We start from the raw sequence: 25577 nt of genomic DNA, 5'->3' as shown, positions 1-25577 counted from the left end.
CTCTGGGATCAGTGTAATGCATTGAGCCAGAAACCCAGTCCCACAGGCTTGCCTCACTACACAAAATGCACTCGAAGTGGCTCGGATGGGGGGTCTGGGCTGTGAAATCTATCCTGTTCTTGCACCACCTGTTTCGGATCCTCTGCTCTCTCTGCGCTGCTGGTCAAATCAAGCAAATCAGCAGGACAGGCAGCTCTTTGCCTCTTGGCCTGATCTCCCAGTGAACTCCCAGTCCCACCTGACAGCTGGTGGAGTCCTGGCCACCACTGGAGCTCAGTTTGCCACTTGCTGACTTCTGCTGGGTATCTGGTCACTGCAACACCACACCACTGTGTCCGCTGCATCCTCATGTCTGTCAGTCTCCAGGTGCCCCTCTGCCATCAGCCTGTCCACTCCTATTCCCAGATTGTGCCCTCTCTGCTTCACCCTAGCTAATCATTCTCCACCTGTGTGAACATGTCCCCCTATTCTGCCATCCTGATTTTGGACCCAACTCTTATTCAACTATACTATGACATTAAGGCATCCCCTCTGCTGGGTAACATTCTCAGGAGTACAGAATATTTTAAGGATTATTGGGATATCTGACCACCAAGGTTTTAACAATGGATATTGGAATCACTATTCTAATAAATTTCTATTGTTTAGTTGAGACTATATGATTTTGCCTAAAACTCAATATATTTCAACCTTGTAACACAAGGCTCAGGAGTACTTATTCTAAACTAGCACACATGTAATTTTTAATCTAACTCCTATTTTGCTATCTCATATTACAGTCATAATTACTTGCCACTCATAACAAATAACTGACCCATTACATTGTTACTCATTTGAGCTTCTGCAAACACTGCCTGTATTTGTTAACCTGTCAAGTGTCCTGTTTTCCAAACTAACCTAATGCAATGCTTCCCAATTTTATCACTAGCTGAACAATGACTTAACCATAGTAAGCAGTTTGTTCTTAGGCAAAATACGAAGACCTGACATACAAGTACTGCTTAAACCATATCTCAAAGCCTTGTCAAATCTTGTTTGTCAGAATTCGATTTCCCATTACCACATTCTCTAAGCAGCTTGGCGTTCTAATTTAATTTGCAATCTGAGACTTTTATTTTGGGGTTGGGGAGACAGAGGGTTTGGATCTTCTACAACAAGGGCAACAATACCTATACATATTACCCTCAGGATCTGACATCGTGATTTATTGAATAAATACTGAATTTGGGGCTGATGAAGGATTTGGTTGAACAAACAAGGAAACCATCAAAACTTAAATCCAACACATTTTCAATCAAGAGATAAAACAATTCTTATTTAAGTAAATGAGTAATGTAAAAATCAGCATTTGTGGCAAATAACAAGCTTAGAGAACACCTAAAATGGCAACAAAAAAACACCATGTTTTTTCAAAGATTTTTTTATTTTTATTTGAAAGGCAGATTTTACAAAGAAGCAAAAGTCGTGAGTCTTCTGGCTATTGGTTTACTCCCTAAATGGCTACTCTGGCGAGAGCTGAGGTAATCTGAAGCCAGGAGCTCTTCCAGGTTTCCCATGTGGTTAAAAGAGCCCAAGAACCTGGGTCATCCTCCAAAGTTATCCCAAGGCCTAAGCAGGAAGCCAGATCGGAAGAGGTGTGGTACAGCTGGAACATGAGCCAGAGTCCATGTGAGATGCTGGTGCCTGCAGACAGAGAATTATTAGCCTGTTCAGCCACTGTGCCAGTCCTATATCTCCACATTTTTAAATACATTTTTACTGAGTTCCTAATAAATACCTGTCTTACACTTAAAGTGCAGTACGGAAGAAAGCAGACAAAATCCATAAACACAGGCATATGTTTATGGACAAAATCCATAAGCACATCATAAACAATGTCTGCATTAAGCAAGAAAAAAAGTTAATACAGCCTAACAAAAATCGAGAGAAACAAGAAAGAAAATACGGTATTATTATTTGAGGTCAGGAAGAAGTGTTGGTAATGCTAAAACAATGATGAAATTTTTAATTACAAAAATCATGAACACACTAAAACTAAAAGGAAAACATTTCATACAATTTAGGGAAATAATGTTCAACTAACTTACAAGATTAACTGGTTTCAACGGCTTAAGACACTTGGCTTATTTCAGTGGCTTACCTCTATTTGAATTCAGTGACTTAATTCTGTAACAAAAGAAATAATTTTAAAGCCACAAGTGAGTCAGAGCTAACAGATGACAGTCTGTGTTCCCGGAAATTTTATTTCACTTTTGATACAATTCATGATCTAGTCTTGGTTTCCAACATCTTTTCTCAATTTCCAAACTCAAGACTAAACTGGAAAGATAAACATTAAGTTTGCCACAAATAAAGCAAAGGGGGCCAGTGTAGTGGCACAGAGTTAAGAATCCACGGCATTTCCTATGAAAGCAGGTTTGCTCTCTGCTAATGCACCAGGGAAAGTAGCACAACATGGCTTGGTGCATGGGCCCTGCACACATGGGAGACCCAGCTGGAATTCTAGGCTTCTTTGGCTTTTGGCTTGTGGCATTTGGAAGGTGAACCAATGAGTGGAAGGTTTCTCTTCCTGAAAAATTTTTGGACATAATCTGCTAATAACTCATTCTATGGGAACTCTGCACACCTGATAATACAGAATAAGAAAGGCAGAAAGTAATTAAGTTTATTACTTAATTTTCTTATGTTTGTTTAATACTGAAAGAGCTAATACACTGAAACTCATTCACCCAACAATTATTAAGACTAAGTGGGTGCCAGGAAGTGAGGGAAAGAAACAACATGATTTTTGTTTGTGTAAGTGTGCATACACATACTCTGAACTTGATGGGAGAATGCACACATAGAAAGGGACAAATCATATACTGGAAAAGCTAAGAAGGGATTCCTGCAAATTTGAAAACATTCCAGGAATTACTTGTAGAGCAGGGTTGGAAGAAGCATATTCTTTTAACCTTTCTTTACTGTGGAAGAATTTTATTTCATTTTCAAAGACAAAAGAAAGTTTTGCTGGGTACATTATCCCGGGTTGACAATTTTTTTCTTTTAGAATCTGGATTACACTCCATTCTCTTCTTGACTGTAGAGTTTCCTGTGTGGTTAATTGGCATTCCTTTATATGTCAGTTGATTTTTTTCACGTGCACATTTAAAGATCTTTTCCTTATGTTTGACTGAAGAGGATTTGATGATCATGTGCCTTGTTGCAGATCGCTTTTGATCAACCCTGTTTTGTTGCCTACAGGAGACACATTTCACCAACAAAGATCAACGGAAACTGTATCTCATGAATTTTCATCTTTTTTTTTTGTTGTTGTTAGTTTCATCTCTTCAAATCACTTTCTTCTGATTAAATTCTTCAATGACTCATAGATCATACAGAAGCATCATTTTCTTCAAAAAGGTTGTTGATTTTTTCATTTCTTCAGAGACACATTAGTCATTCAGTAGCATGTTATTTAACTTCATGGTGTTGTTAATTTCTTTTTTTTTCTTCCTGTTGTTGATTTTGCCTTATGGTTTTTCATTTAAGGGGATGTATAGTAACCGTGTAATGGAGATTATCATATCCAGCACCTTGCAATTCAACTTCATGGCATTTGTAAATTTCCATTTTTCTTGCTGTTATTGATTTTGTATTGTGGATTTTCATTTTAGGGGATGTACAGTAATTGTGTAATGGAGACTATCATATGAAGATGTGAGGATACAATGCAGTATGCATCTCTACTTCCAGACAAAGATGGACTCCTAATGAACCTGTTAAATCTGTCTTGACAATAGGATGCTGGACTCTCTGCCATTTCCCATGCCTGCAATGATGGACATATGACCGTGTATGAAAAACACATTACTATAGTAATGATATAGGAGAACTCAGTGAAGAAGGAGGGAATTGGGGAGGGGATAAGGAAATCCCAGGGCCCATGGGACTGTATCATAAAATGATAATAATAAAAAGAAGTATAATTAAAAAGGAAATTATACCTAGAAAAATAAATAAGCTGGTAGGAAAAAAAAAAAGAAAAACAGAACATTGCCGGAGTTAAATCAAAAGTAAAACACACAAGAATGTTTACCAGATTGTTTGTACAAATGTAAACTGGAAGCAATCCAATACCCTTCAAGAGAATGGATAAATGTCATACTTACATCTGGGAATATTACAGTGCACTAAAAATGAGTAAACCACAGAGGTTACCACATGAATCAACTACACAAACACAATACTGTGTTAAAGATGCTAAGCACAAGATAACCCATGCTACAGGACTCCATTTAAATGAAGTTTCCCAAATAGAAAAAATTAATCTGCTATATTAATAAATCAGAATAAATTGTATCTGGGGAACTGGAATGAGATAGGACTAGGAGAGGACATGAGAATAATTCTGGAGGGTCCAATTTATCTGATGTGATTATAAGAGTACTGAACACTTGGTCACTGAGGTATAGCTTCACGATATCAACTTTTCTGTATGTGCTGTTAAAAAAATCCTCACACAAAATCACAACGGGAAAGCAGCTATCAGAGTACATAAATAGAAAACAAGGGCACAGTGCTTGAGGATCCAAAAGAGTTCACAGTATCACTCTGCAAAATGTCAAAGATGGTAGTAGTTCTACTCAAAATTTTCTGGGAGGATAAAAAGATACCATATGTGTAAAGCACTTAGCTGACACTAGCATTAACAGATGGCCAACAAATGTTAGTTGCCATTATTGCTACTACTACTACTGCGGCTGCTGTTACAGCTGTCTCATGGTGGCGGACCAGGTAGAAGGACAAATAAAAAGGCCAAGGCAGTAAAGATAAAGCAAGTTATACTGGACTTGTTAAGCCACATTACAAATTAAGACTGTATCTTAAGGTCAGTGGACAACCAATGACAATTTTTACAGACACAAATTCTACTTTCATATTTATTAATGGAAAGCTGGGGTAAGTCACTGAGCCTATCTAAGCTTCAGTTTTCTCAGGTATGAAAAGGAAGATAAAAACCTTACTATCAAGCCTGATGTGATAGCATAGTGGTTAAGGTCCTCGCCTTGCACGTGCCGGGATCCCATGTGGTCACTGGTTCTGGTCCCGGCGGCCCTGCTTCCCATCCAGCTCCCTGCTTGTGGCCTGAGAAAGCAGTCGAGGATGGCCCAAAGCCTTGGGACCTTGCACCCGTTTGGAAGACCTGGAAGAGCTTCTGGCTCCTAGCTTCAGATCAGCGTAGCACCAACCGCTGCAGTCACTTGGGGAGTGAACCCTTGGATGGAAGATCTTCCTCTCTGTCTCTCCTCCTCTCTGCACATTTGCATTTCCAATAAAAAGAAATAAATCTTTTTTTTAAAAAAACAAAAAACCTTACTATCTCATATGTGAAAATTGTGCATGACACACATAAAACTAGCATGGTATCTAACACCTGTGGAAACAAATATTCTTCTATTTTCTGAGTTTGTACACTGGAAGTGTGAGCCCCATTGTGCTGATAGTAACAGGAGAGACTTAACGGGACATCATAAGTCTTTGAGAGGTAGTTTCTATGGAATTCCAGAGTTAGTTGCTGTGAGAAGGCAGTTACCCAAGAGAAGAAGGCTAGCTGCTTTCCCACCCACCGGCTTCCTATCTGTGATATGCAGGCCCTCTGCCTTCTGCATATCCCCCTCCCTCCACCCAGTTTGATGCCATTCATGGGGAGTTCCTCACCAAAACAGATGACAGACACACACTCTTTAACCTCCAGAACCATGAGCTACATAAACCTTTTTCCAAATAAAATAATCCAGACTCACGTGTTTCATTGTATCAATGAAAAACTCATACACAAACATGTTATCAATATATCAAAGAATTCTCAATGCTGAGAAAAATATATGAAACTATTATTAATTGTTTAGTTTTAAGGGTTGAAGCAATTATAATCCACAAGACCATAATATACATAATAATTATGCTTTTAGATATTTATTATGTATGACAATCTTAAACTTACTAAAAAAACTGAATTATATTAAGAGCACCCATTTTCCTAAGCACTTGAGAGCAAATGACTTGCATGAGTTCAATCACTCTTGAAATCTCAAATTAGTATTTACTTATTTATTTATTTATTTTACAAAGACACTTTTACAGAATCTATCGCTACAGTCAGGAAAGTAACGCCACATTGTGCTCTACGCTATTTGGAACTGTCTTTGTTCCTCAGCTCCTTCTCAGCACCCAGTTTGGCACGTGTGATAAATGGGCAGAAACATACAGACTTAACTCCGTATCTCTATGTATCTACATTAGAAAGGCAATAAGCTTACACCAATTCCTCACTTCCAATCCAACACTAAAGACAGAGTACAAAACATTTTTTTGTATTTGTAACTCTGCCTAGATAATGATAAACCTAGCTGTTGTTATTATGAATGTTCCATTATTCTCCCTTTATTTGACTCAGCTCCCATTACACTTGTCTTCCCTACACACGGACACTCCATCATCCTTCTCAGTCCCAACCATCCCTCGTCATTTCCTATCCCATGTGTAAGATGTCCTTGCCCTGTTCAGGCCCCTATTCCTCAGGCCTGGCAACCATTCTCTAAGAAAATCCTTTATACCCTGTTTAGACTTTGGTATCTCACAGTAAGCTGGTATTCCACCCTGAGGCCTCCACTGTGACGCTGCTCATCCTCAGGCTCGGTTCCTTGCACTCAAAGACTCCTTGGTGCATATACTCCCTCCTCACCTGCCACTTAACTCTTACTACACTCACATCAGGCTGCAATCCCACACAGTTATATTCTTATTTTGCTACGTGCTGGGACTCTGGGAACTCACACAATACCACATCCAGCCCAAGGAGATCCCATCTGCCTCACAGTCTAATCTGATCTGAGCATCCACTGTTGGGACCAGCTGACCCTCCCCACAGCAGACTACTCTCCTTCAGAGACAATAGGCTTGTACTTTCGCCTGACACAGTGCACCAGCATGCTTGCCATGCAGACAAGCTCCTCGCTCTCACAATTCCATCAAGCCACGTGGACAATCCTCACCTTCCATCAACTCTGACTCCTTACTCCTCTGACAGAATATAACTATGCCTTTCCAAACACGCCACCCAGAGGAGACACTCTCCCTTTATTTGGTCCCTTCTCATGGTTTTGGTGCTAAATTACCCTGAAAAGTACCAGTGAACAAACTAGATAAATACCTACAACCAATGCTAATTAAAATGATACTCTGCCTGTCAGAACACAATCATATCTCAATATCATTGAAGACAGGTCCCAGGACTACCCTTAGATAGAAGGATCTGCAGATACTCAAGTTCCTTATATAAAATCTGCCAGTATCTGCACATTAACCAACACATTATCTCAATTACTTTGAATCATATTCAGACTGCTTACAAAACTCAATATAGTATTAAGTGTCAGTAAACAGCTGTTTTAAAATGTACAGTGTCAATATAGATGACTTTTTCATATATTTTCTATTTATTTTCAGAATCCGCAACTGTGAAATCCACAGGTAAGGAAGACTGGCTGCACATATCTGCTTTTTCTATATAAGAAATAGTGCTCTATTCTTCCATACTAATTCCTTCTAAATTTAACATGTCAATTGAACTTCATAGTACAGAAGGAAGCCTTCTCTTTCCTTTGCAGCCAAACATGAATTATTTTAAGTACATTCACGACTGATGAAAATCTAGGTAACTTAAAAAGAAGAAATATATTAATTTTATTTTGAGAATTTAAAAAATACAGGTATTCCAAACACTAAAATATTTTTTTACAATAACTGGAATATGCAAGTTGGACTTGTTCTCAGTGTAGTAACAATACTACTGGTTCCAGTACAATTATTTCTGGACACAACTATACAAAAAAAAAAATTCCCTCACTAGTCCTGATTGTTAGGCATATCTAACAATCTTGGCTTCTATGAGAAAGCATGCTTAAACACAATCCAAGCCTTTTCACTTCCAGAAAAGTGATGGGATTTACCTGATTTTTGGATTTTGGAAGGAATAACTGGGCAGACAGGGTTCAGTTTTGTTCTTCATGCCCTTAGGATGGGGAAACTGAGAGAAAATGCACCTGCGGAGAGCTTGTTCATGCTGTACTTCTCCAGAGGACCTAAGATTGGGATGGTTAAGTAGGCCTATCTCAGCCCATTTGATTATTCCTCTAACCTGGCCCTCTATGAGTACCAATGTCTGTCTTCCTTGTTACATTTCTCAAGTTGTTTGAAGTCCAGGCAGAAGGACAGCATTTGCAAAGACTTCAACATAATGCAATGTCTCAATTAATAAACTGAGGCGAAGTTGCTCATTTTTCCAGTTTTGACTTAAGAATGCTGTTTCAATTTGAGCTTCTCTAAACCACTGCAAACAAAAAAACCCCTTCAAGCCTGAACCAACAACAGATGTTCCAAATGAAAATAAACTGACTTATCTGATTCATGATTATACCACTCACACACACACACACACACACACACACTTCAAAGGCTCATCATTTTCTTTTTGTAGAGGCCATATTATATTCGTACTTCCAGGCTTACTTTCTACTTCCACCTACTCTATACTACCCACTCATACTACAACACTGAGAAGTTCCAGAACTTATCACTGTTTGGATTTTTTACTCAGCCTGTTCCCTACACCCTACTTCCGGCAGAATCCTCTTACTCAGTGGTCAGCAAATTCTGGCCCACAGGTAAATCACCTGTTTTTGTAAATGTTTACTGGAACACAATCCAGCCAGCACATTCATTTATGAATTGCTTTTGCACTATAATACCAGATGGCCCTTGGCAGTGAACTACTCAGAGAGAATGTAACCTTTGGAGAACTAGTCATCAGCCCATCAGCCCACACACACTATCTGACAATTTCAACCTAGCAGTGCCTAAACTTGAGGGTACCTCAAAAAGTTCCTAGAAAACCAGAATTAGGATGTGTCTACTTTGAAGCAAAAAAAAAAAATTGAAAAACATGCAAAACTTGTTCAGAATGCACATATTCCATTAAATTTTTTAAACGCACTGGTATTGAAGCTCTTTACAGCCAACGTTGGTCAACTCAAGTTTCCACTTTAGCTTTTTGAAGCCTATTCATTTTAGAATCTTCGAGTCAAAAGAATTTTGTCATCTTTGTCTTCTTTCCTTTATGTCACACTAAACTTAAAATGCTGAACATCCCTAACAGTGAGCTCTTTCAAAGCAGGGTCTTATACCTAGAGCTAATAGTAAGCTTTTTGACCCATCCTACCCTTCCTGCATTTCCCACAAAGTAGAACTTGCATAAAAACTCTTCACATTCTCGGGGGGAGTACTGTGGAAGAAGCATCTGACCATTGCTTTATCCTTTCAGGCAGTCCTCTCCACGGAAGAATACTGACACATGCTGAGTGTTGTCCCTACTGGTATGGATGGAGGATTTAAAAGCCATTTTTCCCTCATGGACAATATTCCTGTTCATTCTGTCTCCTAGGAGCAGAACTCCCTCGTATTGTAGAGGATGACTGTTAATTCCTGCTTGCACTGCCTTTGACAAAGTGTTCCATTCAAGAACCCAGGGAGTAAGCGAGTCAGCATTTAATTTTGACATCCAATCCATGCCAATTTCTTCAACACAACCTCACCATCAAAATATATATACATATATATCGCGATGAGCATGTGGCATAGCACGTTAAGTGGCTACTTGGGACACCTGCATTCTACATCAGACAGCCTGACTAGAATCCCAGACAAAGGCAATTTCAATCCTGTGTCCTGATGATGTACCCAGGAGAGGTTGGTGGTAGCACACGTATCTGATCCTTTGCCATACCCATGTGGAAGACTGAGATGGAGGTCCTGGCTCCTGGCTTCAGCCTGGCCCAGCCTGGGCTTTTGCAGGCATCTGGGGAGTGAACAAGATGGAAGAGCTGTCTCATACAGGCACGCATTATGCATTCTTGCTTTTTACTTTTTAAAAGATTTTATTTTATTTTGTGTTGTGTTGTTTTATTTTTATGTGCAAGGCAGAGTTAGAGAGGAGAGAGAGGTGTCTTGCATCCACTGGTTCATTTCCCAAATGGCTGCAGTGGATGCAGCTGACCCAATCTGAAGTCAGGAGCTAGGAGCTTCCTGGGGTCTCCCACACAGCAGCAGCAACACACAGATTTAAGGCATCATCAGCTGCTTTCACAGGCCATAAGCAGGGATCTGGAGCAGAAGTGAAGCAGCCAGGACTCACACAAATGCCCACAGAGGATGCTAGCACAAAAGGCTGAGGCTGCCATTCCACCATGGCACCACCCCATATTCCTGTTCTTTCTTTGCCTTTAAAGCAGATGAAAATAAACACTTAAAAAGCTATTATTTTGGGAGCCGGTGTGGCTAATTCTTTATCTCCAAACACAGCATCCCACATGGGTAATAGTTCGTGTTCCAGCTGCTCCATATCCAATCCAGTTCCCTACTCATGATCTGAGAAACCAGCAGCAGATGACTCAAGTCTTGAGCCCCTGCACCTGTGTGGGAGATGCAGCCGACCTCCTGGCCCTTGGCTTCGGATCAGAACAGTTCTGGCCAATGTGTCCATTTGGAAAGTGGGCCAGTGGATGGAAGATCTCTTAGTCTCTGCTTCTCTCTGTCAAAATCTGCTTTTCCAATAAAAATAAATAAGCCTTTTTAAAAAGCTAATATTTTAACCCTGATTCCCATGTCTATTTACAGTTCAGAACCTAAAACGAAAGAAACAAAATTATATCTTAATCAACTGTCATACACAGGACTCAAGATAGCTGATGACTTACAAGCATAAGTTAATTGGAACATAAATTACTCCATTAAAATGTGCAATGCACCAATGTCATATGTAATATATCTTAGTGATGATCTTGATCAGGAAAATATTTTTGAAGGACAAAAAGAGTTTACACTTAGTAATTCCAACCAAGTTCATTCTATTTTTTTATTTAACGTACCTATCTCAATATTCTGCCACAATCACATCTAAGCTTAATTAAACATATAAACATTATCAACAGCACTGATTCCAAAAAATATGTTCCATCTTACTTAGTATCACAAACATATCTTCTATCTGAAGCATAAACATCCCTAGACCCATCACACGCGTCCACTTACTGCCCCAGTCACCACTTATCCCTCAAAATGTAACTCTTAAATGAGCGCCGTCCTACAAACATTAACCTCTTTTTACACATAACTTAATTACTTTCTATGACCTATTATACTCTGGCCAGCTAGCTCCATTACTCTGCTGAAACTTACACAGTCAAGTTCATCTAAAATCGCCATGTTTTCAAAAACAGAAACTTACATTTCATCACAGGTATTTAACACCGATAACAATGTCCTCTTATTTTATCATCTACTCCTTAGGGATTTGGTGGTTTCACCATCCACTGGTATTACCGCTAAGCCAATGCCTTTATTTCTAAGAATAAAAATTCAGTGACCTCACTTTAAAATTCCTCCTTCTTTGTCCGGGAAAGGTTACAATTTCTTCAGGAGTGTTAGTGAGTTCTCTACTTCTAGCCTTCCCTGTGGTAATCTCATCATTTTCCTGGATTTAAGTATCACTTCTATGCTGCTAATTCTGTAATCTGTGTCTTCACTCTAGAAGCCACTATAGAAACAGCGCTTGTCATTAAAACAAACAGCATTCTTGGAGGTGAAACATCTTGTGACTTTGTTTATAATGACCCAGGCTTCTAGGAAAGAACCAGGTTCTTCCATAAACTCCTACCATTTTGACTCTCAATAGTAAAAAGCTGCAAGTACGAGGACCAATGAACAAAGTTCATTCGGGTTCTGTCAGAAAAGAACTGGTCTATCTGAATTACAGCAAACAAACAAACAAAAAAAAGGTTTCTAGATGCTTTAGAAGATTCCAGGAAACACTGAATTTCATAGGCAACTGAAGATGTGGAGGATACAACTAAATAGATTCAAGACTATGGAGAAAACACATAAAAAGAAAAAAAAATGAAAAAGACTAGACTGTCTAAGGAAACCAGACAAACAGGGAAGCAGCAGCCAGCTGACCATGACCGATAAACTGAGTGTGGTAAGGGGTTTCACTTGATGAACAGAAGAAACGAAAGGGAGGTGGTGCTTGCTTCGTAAAGCAGTAAATCAAAGCAGCTACTTTAAGCAATGATTCACTGTAGGTTACAAGTTAAACTGCATGACAGTATAACCAGTACATACTGCAGATATAAACCAGAATCTTATCTTCATCTGTCCAAGTGTTTATTGCATCAGAAACTGAATCCATCAGATATGGTAAAGGAAGTAAAATAACCAGACAACAGGTCAAGGAAAGAAAAATATTGAAAAGCAAACATAGCTAGGCAGAATATAGTAATTGCCAATTACGGGAAAATAAATGAAAGGAAGGTGTTAAGACAGAAAATAATTCTTCACTGTAAGTTTTGTTGTCCATAGAATATAAAAATTCTCAAAAACTTAATCTTTCCATCTCTTTCTGCATTTCAAATAATTAAATCTTTGGAAAAAATTTAATCTAAGAATAAAGTGCTATTTTTCAAATATGTAGATGACACTATGGGGGACTTCAAAATGTTTATGAAAAACTGAAATTAAAAGAGAAGTTCGTCTTGGTGCAAAAAATTTGAAATCCACATTTACCTTTTCATAATATGCATTTTCTAAAAACTTTTCGAGGACTCCTCATATTTTGTTAATTAGTTTTCCAGGGGTAGCAGTAGGTTGGTTTAGGTCTATTCACCTTCTCTTATACAGATTCACTTTAATAAAAGCTACTGAAAGGATTATTTGACTGATTTCATCAATCCAGACTCTAATAGGTGAACTTTACAAACTTAGTATGTATGACCTTGATGTTGCAACTTTTATCCATCAGTCATGAATGTTATCCATATACACATGTTTTGTAACTTATTATGTTGCATCCTGATCACAATACACACAATATACATATTGCATGTTAATTACAGAAAAGCAGATTAATAACTTGGGAGGAACACAAAGGAAAATCTTTGCCAAATTTTCAGAGCTTGCCCCACCAACATTAGGGCAAATCAACATCATGAGCTACTCAAGACACAATGTGCTGAAGACAGAACATCTCTTCAGCGGTATTACTGCTGAATGCGTAACCATTCTAATCACGACGAAAGCAACAGACAAATTCAAATTGAAGAACAGTCTACAAAATAACTGCCCTGTACTTTTCAAAAATGTCAAGGTCAAGCAATACAAAAGTAGACTAAAAGAAGGTTCCTAAATAACAAGAGAATAAAAAGACATGATACTCAAATGCAATAACTAATCATGGATTAGTAGATGCCGAACTTCAACAATAGCAACAAAATCATTTTAGAGAGAATTATACATAAAGCTTGAATATGGATCATAAATGAGATAAAAGTAGTTTGGTAATGCCTAACCTCCTGGCTTTAGTAACTGTACCACAGTTAAGTAGAAAATACCCTTGCTATGCTGAAGAATTCAGGAGTAAAGAAATATGACATCTCTAAATTACTCACAAATCACTCAGAACATACAGAGATGGATTGAGGACCAGAATAGTAAAGCAAACATAACAAAATGAAAAACAACTGGAAAATATGTACAAAAACACAAAGAATTCCCTTGGTACTATTCATTCACCTTCTCTCGAAAGATAAAAATGAAAAAAAGTCCCTAAATTGACCCATTTCTGATGGCAAATATCCTAACAGACCACAGTAGTGCTGATACAGTTTAAAAAGTCACTAACGCATCTTTTAATCCAGACTTTAGTCAGTCTTTAATTTTATGACTTATCAGATAATAATTCCATTATACACGGGAATTCCTTAAGACCTATCTATCATCACCCAATACCACACCAAGCAGGATACTACTGAATATATTCAATAAGTACTCAAACATTAGCTAAATGAGCATATTCGAAATTCTGGAATAGTATTGAATGATTATAGAAAGACATGCAAATTAACAAAAGCAACACTTTCAGAGCTATTAATTGGACCAAGGAGCCTGAAGACTAACTCTCCAATCACAAAAAGGGACAACTCAGGATAGTAATCAAGATTGTAAAGAGATGAGGCACAAGTTAAAAGAATGTAAACATCTCTTCACATCCAAGTTGGACATTTTAGCTTTTAAGCGAACTATAAGATTTAACAACGAAAATAACTTTTTTTCTCTATAACGTCAATATATAGGACGCATAAAACATGTGAAATTACTTTAGAGCATTAGGCTAAGAACCAAGAGTCTAACTTCACCTCAGGTTTAATATTATTTGCTAAACAAACTGAAATGCTAATTACGATTTCCAGATTTCAGAAGGAAGGATATTATTTTTATAAAAATTGTTTCTAGTAATAACAGCACTGGATATTCAACACAAAATATATTTATATATAAACATATGTACATATTCACACATGTACATACATGCAAAGAGGAAGAGTACAGCTTTTCATAAATATATTACAATGTTACAGATGTAAGTGTGTTCATTGCAAAAAGTAACAAAATTACACAAACTACATTTAATCCTAACACACACTACAAAATGCAACAGTAATGGGAGGCAGGGACTGATTAAATCAGCAAGTATAAAAAGGGAATCTGGTTGTTTAAAAATACAATGACAAAAAGTTATGAGATGTGTCTTAATAAGTTCCCTGGCTAGGGTCAAAACTGTAGGAAAAAATCTCAAACACAGTTACAACTAAAGAAAAAAATGTACTTTCTTTCACAGTGCACCAAGCGTGTAATACAGAGCACGATACCAGAATCCCACATAAGAGTTTCAGGGTATCATCCCCAACCCAGGTTCCCGATTCCACCTTCTAATGAACACAGTCCCTGGGTGATGGTGATGGTGATGGTGATGGGTCAAATAATTCAACCTCCAACACTCACATGGGAGACCGGAGTGCAGTTCCCATTCAGGTTGCTGCAGGCAAGAAGAGTGGTGAGCAATTGAATGAGTTCTGTCTCTCTGCTGCTCAAATAAAATACATACAAATATTCTTTTAAAGATCTATCCACTTTGATTGTAAAGGCAAATCAAGACAGAGAGAAAGATCCCCTGTGGCTGCTTAACACCCCAAGTGGTTACAACTGCCAGAGCTGAGACCATCAGGAGCCAGAAGCCAGGATCTTCCCCGGGGTCTCCCACACAGGTGCAGGGTGTCCCAAAGCTTTGGGACATCCTCCACTGCTTTCCCAGACCACAAACAGAAAGCCGGATGCGAAGTGGTGCAGCCGGGACAGAAGCCGGCACTCATATGGCATCCCGATGTTTGCAAGGCAAGGGTTTTAGCCATCAAGCTATTGTGCCCAGTTCTCAAGCAAAAATTTTAAAAACATTCTAAGTGTATCATAGAGATTAGGCATCTACTGAATTTTCGATGTCTTCCAATACTACTTCAGTATCCAAGTAGTGCAGGAAAGAAGATCCTAATTCTTCTATCAACCAATTCTGCTTATGACTAAAACTTAACTATTTCCCTAAAGCACTTGTTTTTGTGTCGCAAAGCCACACTTAACACATCTCAATGAGAAATAAAACCTCCAAATATTCTAAATGTAAACACTGACTTAAGAAATCCTCAAATCACAGTGTGACTTCAGAAACTTGAGAGAAATGCAGTGAGAAATTGTTGCAATGCTCCCATCATGCGCCTACCTGAACGAAGCCAAGTATTTTTAAATCCGTTTCCAGTAAGATATTCACAAACACAATTGCAAAAATAAGACAACATACTGAAGAAGCACAAGCGGCAGCTGCAGCTTTTTAAGAAATGTATTTAAAGCAAAGACTGCCGTGAGGGCTTCACCAGCATTATCAAGACGCTGAATAAATCCTTGCCTAGAGCTATTTCCTGTAACATTTCTTTTGAAAAGACCAGTTAAACTGTACAAGCATAAAGCAAAACAGTAAACTGCTTAGCATCACTTCAACAGCCTCAGACAGAGCGACCTCTCCTTCTGCTTGCACATTTTCCTGTATTCATGGTACTCTGCAGCGCACATTTCAGAAATGAAGTTGTGTTAGTTCAACCGAATAGCAGCTGCTTTTCACTAGCAAAGACCGGAGATTTTGAGGTGCTAACCACACCAACCTGAGAGGAGCGAGAGGCGGAGCAGTGGCAGACAGAAATCCGGCTCCGAGCGGCTCCCCTAAGCCGGGAAGGTGGCTCCCCAACTCCAAACGCCCAGTCTACCGGCCGGGAGAGAGAGCTGCGCTGCTCTCCGCCGTCCACCCTTACACCATCCGACCTTCTTTTCTACATCTTCCCCAACAGCAGCCTCCAAAACAAACACGCACGACACGCCCCAGCCCACAACTCGCGCTGGCTCCTACGTATCCATGCCCACTAAACCAACCTGCTGCATAACAGAGCCACAAAAAACGTCTCACTCCGGCAAAAGGAAAAAAGAATGAAATAAAATTTAAAAGCGATCTGCAGCCAGAAGGGGAGTCCTGACACCCCCGACACCCTCAACGGTCCACAGAAAGCGAGCCCCAAAGACAAGAAGTTTGAAGCCCAAGGGAGCAGCAGACCCGTCAAAAAGACGACGGAATCCGCAGCTGAACCGGGAGGAGAGGTGGGCAGCGCGACGCGCCTGTGTGTGTGTGTAGGCAAGAGTCCATCACATGACACAAAAACAAGGACCAGAGTCGTCCCGGCGTCCAAGCGGGACGTGGACCGGGGCTGGGGGGTGGGGTGGGAGGGTGCCGTTGCCCTGACAACACCTCCCCCCCCTCCGTTCAGACTTCCAAAGTGGGAGGAAGAACTTCAAATCCCAACCGTCAGCGCTCGAGCGGCTCCTTCTTAAAGAGGTACACACCGCCGCGCCGCCGCTGCCGAGCGCGAGAGGGCAGAGCTGGGTGCCCCCCGCCCCAAGGGCAACGCCCCCGCTCGCCCCCAGCCCCGCGAGCGCCCCGCGGGGCCCGGGGTGCCCGTCCTGGGCCAGGGTGCGGCGCCGGGCGGCCGGGCCCCCGGGGGCGCCGAGGGGGTGTGTGTGTGTGCGCTCGGCGGGGGCGCGGACCAGCCCGCCTCGCCCGCCTCGCCCGCCTTGCCTCCCGCCGGGTGCCCACGGCCCGGGGCGGCCGGGCCGCCTCCTCCGGACGGCCGCCGACCCCTCTGGGGCCGAGCGCGAGCAGGCGACGGCTTCCTCCTCCTCCAGGGATGGGGCCGTCTCGGCGAGCGGGTCCCGAACTCACAGTTCCCGGGGAGCCCCCGGCGCGGAGACAAAAGGCGAGCGCCGGAGCCGCCGCCGCCGCCGCTCCCTCAGCTCGCTCCCCGCCGCGCCCGCCCCATTGAACTGACCCGTTCGCGAGCTTCAACTCGACCCCCTCAGCCTCCAAACTCCTCGGGCTGCGGCAGCCGACGCCGAGCCCGGGCCCCGCGCCCCGCGGCTCTCTTACCTACACAGTGCATGAGGCGGTGGCGCCAGGAGTCGAGTTCCCGCCGGAATCCTCTCCTCTCCGCCGCGCACCGAGGGCTCCGGCACTGAGCGGCCGCGGCGGCGGCGGCGGCAGCAGCGGCGGCGGCAGCGGCCATTCTCTCTCTTCCCTTGTCCATCTGCGTCCCGCGTCACGCGCCCTCATTTACATACGAGCGGCGCAGGCACGAGGCAGGGGCGCGAGCCCTCGGCGCGAGCCCCGGAGCGCGCGCCCCCCGGAGGGGGGTTGATTGACACGTGTCACTACCTTCCCTCGGCCCGGCCCTCCCCCCCTCCCGCCGCTCCCTCGGGGAGAGGCGGGGAGGGAGCGTGAGGAGAAGGAAGCAACCTGCCGCTTCCGCCGGCCCCGCCCCCTCCTCCTCCCCCTCCCCCCCTCCCCCCCTGCAGTTTACTCAGGCGAGCCATTCTCCTCCCGCCGTCGGTCCGCGGAAACCCTGAGCTGGAGCGAGAGCCCCACGGCCCCGCCAGCAACCGGCGGGCTCCGGGAGCCGACTAGGAACGCCTCCCTTCTGCCTTCGCGCCCGTCTCCGGCGGCAGGAGACTTCAGTCCCCAAGACCCATCGCGCCAAAGTCCCGCCGCGGAGCCAGCTGTCGTGGCGCGGTGCATGCCGGTGATTGTAGTCCAGCAGGTAGGCGCACTCACCGGCCAGCCCTCCAGGCACCCTGGAGCTTCCAGACTGGCCTTAGACACCCTCCTCGGGGTCACTAACGCCTGCGGGGTTTAGCCTCCCTCACGGAGCACTCTGCAAGGCTCCACCCAGCTGTTCTCACTTAGGCTAGGCAATGGGAAGCCAGTGGCAACACTCCTACATAACACCTCCGCTTTGTGTTTTGAGTGCTGGAAACTTTTGAGGGGTCGCGATCGTCTAGTCCCTGCCCGGAAAAGGCGGAAAAGGCAAGACGGTCCTTGAGCTGCATCTGCAGTACCTACCACCACGGGTCCCACTTATTTCATCCTCCAAGGGGAAGAGACTGCAGAAAGGGAATGTTTGTAAAAGAAAGAAATTAAGCGGAGGGCGGAGGAGGAAGACACGGGGCTTTTCATTGAAAATTAGTCATAGGGGGTTGGACGAAGCTGATTGAAAGCTGCAACAGAAACTTTTCTTTTTTTAATGTCCCCAAACACGTAAACTCTAGGGCAGCGATCCACTGAAACCCTCCACCTTGACAGCCTTTCCCTAGAACAGCGGGTGGCAGCAGATGTGACGCTCCAAATGTCGTGGGATAAATCTTACTCACTGTAACTAGAAAAAAAATCAGTTCTTCTGAGGCAGGAATCTTTTGATTAAATATGGGCTGGAAGGAGTGGCAGCACATTTGTTTCCATTTGCAGGAGCCAAACTATTTTACTGAGAAGTACTATGTATCTCTGGAAATGCATGCACAAGATTTGTGGGAAATATGTTTTAATTCTTTACAAACACTTAGATTCTGAGTTCAGTACCAGAGTTCCCTTTTTGCGGGCTTGTTCTTAGCCTCCTACTCCTTTTTTTTTTTTCTTTCTCCCGTAACGAAATATTTCATCACTTACTACATCAAGCAGTGAAGATGTAATTTTAAATCTTCCTTAAGGTTTTTGTTTGTTTTTTTTTATTATTATTTTGTTTTGTTTTTGTAGTTTTAAATCTTAGAAACACCTTTCTGGAACAGTCACAGTTGGGGAGCAGGTGCTCCCAGAATTATCCATGGGTCATTTCCACTCATGATTACCAGGATGATCTGTCTTTGTCACTTTCCTGGTACTTTTTGTAATAATCTCTGTTACTTAGTGTGGAACTCGTTATGATGCAGTATGGAAAGATCTGAAATTCTTGATCGTTTTAACAACAGAAATGTACGTTCTGATACCCACAGATCCATCTCCAAGGGTGAAGTTTATTCTATGTGGTTCCCACCAACCAACTTGAATCTCTGGAACTTCTCCGCTTGTTTGGTAGAAGGAAGGAAAATGAGTACTTCCTAAAAGTGAGGCAAGTCGACTCTGCTCCATGTGATTGAGCAAAGTGAATTATTTGGGCACGTCTGTTTCTCAGGGTGATACAGGAAGGATTAATACACTATTTTGTCAGAAGGAAGATGGCTGGTATATCTTGGTGAGTAGCACCAAGAATTCCTGTTATCCATCCTACTACTCACCAATTTAGAGTTGATTGCTCTTTTCCTAAGAATTAAATTCATTTCTATCACAAGTGAGACATTCTAGAAGTATTACTCAGTAAGATATTAATTAATAAGTCCAGTGTTTCTGGATGACACCCAGCAGACTCTGTATTAAAACTCAATAGATCTATTCTTACATTTGTCCTGCTTACAGATACGCATTCAAACAGGAGTGGGACAAACAAAATAACTATGGTAGCATAGTCTCTTTTCTTCTGTTATAACAAAATACCATACTCTTAATTTCTTACATTCTACCCAACTGTTTCTAATTCCCACACTATCCTTTGTGTGTCTTAGAATGGGCGCGACAGCTGCTTCAGTTCCGTCATTTCATCTCTGGGTGCCACCTTGGCGTTTTATTCTTTATATTCTTTGTTTATACTACTGGATATTTGAAACATTATCATTAGAACCTGTTGCTTTCTACACAGTAAAAGTGACAATTTGGCATCGTATTCAATATATTGGTCAATATAACCAATATTGAAATTAGGGTAAGCATGTTTTCCAAGTTGTCTTTTCCTTTATTTCTTTGTACAAAATCATACACCTTTGAGCTTGAACCTGAATTTAATGCCACTTAGCATCCAATTTATCTGGCATCCCGGCATGATAATACACTTGATCTATCACTACCCTTTCTCTGTCCCCTTGAAATCACTGCCCAAACATAACGGGTTTCATTTTCAGGATTTTAATAAGATTTCAATGTATTATAGGTTTAGTGATGGCAATTTGATCTAATTTCATGGTGTAGTATTCAAAGTCAAATAAAAATGTCATGTATAGCACATGCATTTTACAGTGTAGAAAGGCTACAGATCTTCTAGATCAATACCCTAATTTTGCAGATAGTAAAGTTGGAAATCAGAGGCTCAATAACTTTTGTTGGTCACTCAGCTTTTAAGTAACATACTCAAAAGTTCCATTTGTTGCTTCCTCATCTTGACTCTGTTATAACAGAATTTCTCAGTTGTTCTACACTTACATGCAGTATTAATTGTTTTAACCTTTACCATAACCTTATTTAATAGGTACTTTTATTGTTTGTATGTCAGAGAAAAAATATTAATATTCCCAGAAAAGTCATATAACTTGCCTAATATTCCCCAACCAGTTAGTGGTAGATATAATTTGAATTTCTTTCCAAACTTAACCATTTCTGTTCGTTAGGGAACAGAAATGAAGGTAATAAAGCTGGCTAGTGAAAAATCAGAAGCTGAGGAACCTGGACTTCATCTAACCTACAGAAGGCATGACTGTTGTTGTCACTGTTTGGGGGTAAAGGGTGACACACACAACAGTATAGTCCACCAGTACTTAATCTGTCACTTAGGTACACTCGTGCTTTTGCTGTCACCATTTGACACTCCATGCTGTTCTGCTTCAGTGACGCTTGTTCAATACTTCCCAACTGAACAATGATTGTTATCTTTGGTCTTCTTAAAATACCCTGTTTATAATTTCTCTCACGGGTCTATCATATTTTCCATTTATCATAACAATCTATGGACTTGTCTCATTGTTGCTGTCTACCACTTTGTTGGTTGTGAAAGCAAGGCCTAGACATTCACCATCTCTGTAAGCCTGTGTTCAAGACTTACATAGTTAACAAAGAGCCTTTTGTTGAATTGAATTGAAATAACAAGAAGTTAGGTTTTCTTTTTTTTTTTTTTTTTTCAAAAAAAAGCAACAGTATGGAACTATAGGACAACTTTCAGCTGCATCATACTCTCACTTGCAAGGCTACCTAAAACCAAATTTTTCATCTCTGATAAAGTGAAAGAAGAGATGGCATAGTTGCATGTTAAAGAGATTGTGTTTTATTTTACTTCCTAAAATTTTATTTATTTATTTGAAAGAGTAATAGAGTAAAAGAGAGACAGAGAGAGAGAGAGAGATCTTCTATCTGCTGATTCACTCCACATGGCACAACGGCCAAGGGCAATCCCAAGTCAGGCCAATGACAGGAGCTAGCAGCTGCATCTGGATCTCCTATGTAGACAGCAGGGCCCAAACACTTGATTTGGGGTGCCAGCTTCACAGGCAGTGGCTTTTCCCACTGTGCTTCAATGCCAGTCCCAACATATTGTATTTTAAACCAAGAAATTAATATCGTTTGGCCATTCTGCATGTTGAAATTTCTGATACCAATGAAGTCATAACATCTTATATGAGCCAAGCACATATTTTACTTACTAAAATGACATAAAGTGCCAGAAACATAAGCAATTTATGGATATGACAATTGTTTTTCATGTTGTTAACAACAATATCTGGCTCTCAGTTTCAGCATAGAGAAAAATTTGTTGTGTCATGAAAGGACCAAAATATCGATGTTTCCTGATGAAAAAGGCCAACCAATGAAGTTTTGAAGTAAAGCATATTGAAGAGTTTAACACATACTAATAAGAAAGGTAATTCAAACTGTAAACCCAACAATGGTCCTCGGAACAATCACCTAGAAAATAAATGTGAAGTAAACATAGAAAACGGTGAAGCATGTTTCACTTCTTTAAAGAGCAGATCTGAAAGACTGAAATGGTAAAGTTCAATGCCTTCAGTACCTTTCTGAGCAAATCAGAATCATGTAATTTTTGAAGACTTAACTTATAATTAACAATAATTTATGCAACAGTGAAAGGTAAATAGTGTAATATTGTCCATGACGTGCTTTCAAATTTAGCATGTGCAACATCTAATTTTATTCTCTAAAGAATAAAAATCAAGCTCTAAACATGAAACTTGAGAGAACAAGCAATTTTAATATAAAATTCTGTACTTTCTTTGAATATCATTGTTTTCCTTCATAAGACACAGACTAACTGAGGAACAGAAGATAGGGGTTAAAGACAGAATGGATAACCAGAGGATTGGTTGAAATATTATCTAATATCTATGAGAACAATCTACTCCACCTTCATTTCCTACTTCATCTCTACTATAAGTGTATCAGACATTTTTATACACAGCTCAGCAAGAAAAAATTCTAGAAAAATAATTGGATGGAAGGATTATAGACTTGAGATCATAAGTGTAGAAGATGGAGCTAATATAGTCTGAACCAAGATTATTAAGTCAAAGTTTGATGAATTTCTTTCACCTTGTTCCTGAGATAGTTGTTACCAGATTCATACCTTTCAGCAGGAAGTTGGAAATTTGAATGTCTTCCCCAATGAAAAACTCAACTTCTGCACCAATAAATCCAACTAGGCCTCAAAATTCACCCACCAATACATACTTTAGGGTTTAAGTCATAAAAATGCATTAATACTGGAGGGAAACTTCTGACTTGAAAGACAGAGACCAAAATCAAGGGATAAAAGGAATTCAGAGAAAAGCAGACATTGAAGGGAACCGAAGAAAACCATTAATTAACTATAATCCTTAAAAGATAAGATATTTCATTATTAAGACAAACATTACTTTGAAACATAATGATGCAAAACAAACAAAAAAAACATAAAAAATTAAAAAGCTAGGGTTAGTGTCCAGCAGAGTCATGAGCTTAGTTTTTTTTTAAAGATTTATTCATTTTATTACAGCCAGATATACACAGAGGAGGAGAGACAGAGAGGAAGATCTTCCGTCCAATGATTCACTCCCCAAGTGAGCACAGTGGCCGGTTCTGTGCCGATCCGAAGCCGGGAACCTGGAACCTCTTCTGGGTGTCCCACACGGGTGCAGTGTCCCAATGCATTGGGCTGTCCTCTACTGCTTTCCCAGGCCACAAGCAGGGAGCTGGATGGGAAGTGGAGCTGCCGGGATTAGAACCGGCGCCCATATGGGATCCCAGGGCTTTCAAGGCGAGGACTTTAGCCGCTAGGCCACCGCGCCGGGCCCCATGAGCTTAGTTTTTAAGATGCTTTCTCTCTTATCAGGTACTACTGATACTAAGGCAATGATCAATTCACAATGCCCAACATTTGACTGACATGAGTTTCATAGAGCACAGAAAAGAAACCGAGGGAAGGATATTAGAATATTGTAAAATAAATAAAAGTTCCCACAAATGAGGGAATTGAGCCTCTAGATTAAGTAGTTTCACTCTGACAAATAATTATGAAATTTCAGGACCCTAGAAAAAAAGAAGATTCTGAAAACTTCCAGAAAAAAATGTAGACAGTGTATAAAGGATAATGAATCAGAATGACATTGTCATCAACAGATAACGATGCAGCAAATCTTCAAAATTAAACTCAAGAAAATTATTGCTCAGAGTTCTAAAAGTTGTAATTGTGGAAATAAAACTTTCAAGTTCTCAAAGCACTGACTCCTCATGTGTACTTTCTGGCACACTACTTATTGTGGTTTTGATATGATTTGGGTATATGCCACGAAAGTTCCAGAAGCTTGGCCTCTAGAGAGGTAGTGTGGAGGTGGTGGACTCTTTAAGATGTGGAGCATAGTGAAAGATACTAAGTCATGGGAGACACTGCCCTTGGAAAGGATTAAATTCTGGTCTAACAGAGTGAGTTAGATCTCAGGAGAGTAAATTGTTAAAATGTGAGGTTACCCACAAGTGGTTGGCTCCTTCTGGAAACAGCCAGCACCCCTTCTGGTTTTGTTTTGCGTTCTGCCATGTTATATCCCACCAAGAAAGCAGGACACTGGGATCATACTATTTTGTTTTTCTTTCTTTCAGCCCCCAGAACTGTATGACAAATAAGAATCTTTAATTCATAAAGGATGTAACCTGTATGTTTTGCTATAGAAACACACAATGGACTTAGACACTGTTGGAGAACACAGTTCCTTATCAAGTAGGGGACAAGTGATCTATGAAATGGGAAGTCAAGGGATGCAAAAGGATAAGAAATTCCTCAGCTGAAGAAGAGGTGTCACAGTTGACTGTTGATGGCAAACCAGAAGGCATCAGGCCCAAACATCAATGAGATGATGGAAGGCTCCAAGAAAGAATTTCCCAGAATAAAATGGAACAGAAATTATAAAGCAGACTGGACCTGTGGAAAGTTGAAAATTGGAAGAATATATGAGTGAATTTAAGAGCATAAGAATTATTAGCAATAGACACATGTGCAATTTAAAAATTTTAAAAGCACCTTAATGTCTATAGTTTTAAATGTTAACCTTTTTTTCTCTAGTGCTGAAGCTGGTGCCTGAAGGATCTCCAAGAGTGCTCACTGAAAGATAAGCAAATGAATGCGTGAATAATAATGAACTTGGCACTTTGTTGCTCTACCAGCACCAGGACACTTACTTGAACAGAAACTTCATGTTTAATGTTAAACTTGACTCAGAGTGTTTATTGACTTTTGTGAATGCTGATTATTTAATCACACATTAATTTGTGTATAATAATCAAGATTTCTTAGTTTTAGAGGGCAGGAATTAAATTCAGGCAAAAAAGGACTTTATTTAAACCCTGAAAAATTCCAGGTTCTAGCTTTACTCACAAAATGGATCCAGGTCCACAAAAAACATGTTTCTCTCTGTTTCTGACACAGTTGCTTCCATTACCAGGTCAAATCTCCTCATGCTCTAGAAAAGTGACCATTAGATTGGACTTAATCTGTTGTATTAAGAACTCATCCCAGAGCTGAATCAGCTGGTTAGCCTTGATCAATTTCTGCAGCCAAATATTGTGGACCTGGGCAGCGAAATCTTTTTAGTAGTTAGACCTGGTTATACATTCAACTCTAGAATCATGCTTGCTCTCATCCAAACCACATTGACTCAAAATTAGGGAGTAAGGCAGTTCTTCAGAGGTCAAAATTATTACCAAGAAGGAACTACAGATACTCAGAGGGAAAAATAAATACGGACTTTACTGACAAAATAAGATACCCACTTTGCCCAAATCTCTACTAAAGACACTGTTTTTCTGCAAGCAAACTGCTCAAAACAGAAAATAGTACTGGTATTGTTAAATATGACTTCATATTTCTTCTCATTTTTGGAATTCT

The 25577-nt window shown here is 40.6% G+C and overlaps 1 protein-coding gene and 1 long non-coding RNA gene across 14 annotated transcripts in view; one reads left to right on the top strand and one right to left on the bottom strand.

Moving 5' to 3' along the window:
• Positions 1-18112, bottom strand: part of LCORL (ligand dependent nuclear receptor corepressor like) — a 169527-nt gene extending 151415 nt beyond the window's left edge. For 9 of the 13 annotated variants that reach the window (XM_058670273.1, XM_004579190.3, XM_058670263.1 and 6 more), the window contains exon 1: positions 17450-18112. In XM_058670273.1, coding sequence (XP_058526256.1) covers positions 17450-17606 — 157 coding nt within the window. In that variant the 5' untranslated portion in view covers positions 17607-18112. Of the gene's footprint in view, positions 1-16404; positions 16962-17449 lie in introns of those variants that run through there. The other 4 variants (XM_058670269.1, XM_058670268.1, XM_058670267.1 and 1 more) reach the window with 4 other exon arrangements.
• Positions 18113-19539: 1427 nt separating this feature from the next.
• Positions 19540-24912, top strand: LOC131481451 (uncharacterized). The gene is made up of 3 exons (XR_009246345.1): positions 19540-19580; positions 21938-22067; positions 24296-24912. It is a non-coding gene; the product is annotated as an uncharacterized LOC131481451 (long non-coding RNA).
• The last annotated feature ends 665 nt before the right edge of the window (positions 24913-25577 follow it).

This window comes from Ochotona princeps, chromosome 11 (genome assembly GCF_030435755.1).
Source record: "Ochotona princeps isolate mOchPri1 chromosome 11, mOchPri1.hap1, whole genome shotgun sequence".
NCBI lineage: Eukaryota > Metazoa > Chordata > Mammalia > Lagomorpha > Ochotonidae > Ochotona > Ochotona princeps.
The sequence above is the reverse complement of the archived record's forward strand: the minus strand, read 5'-3'. Positions and strand labels throughout refer to the sequence as shown.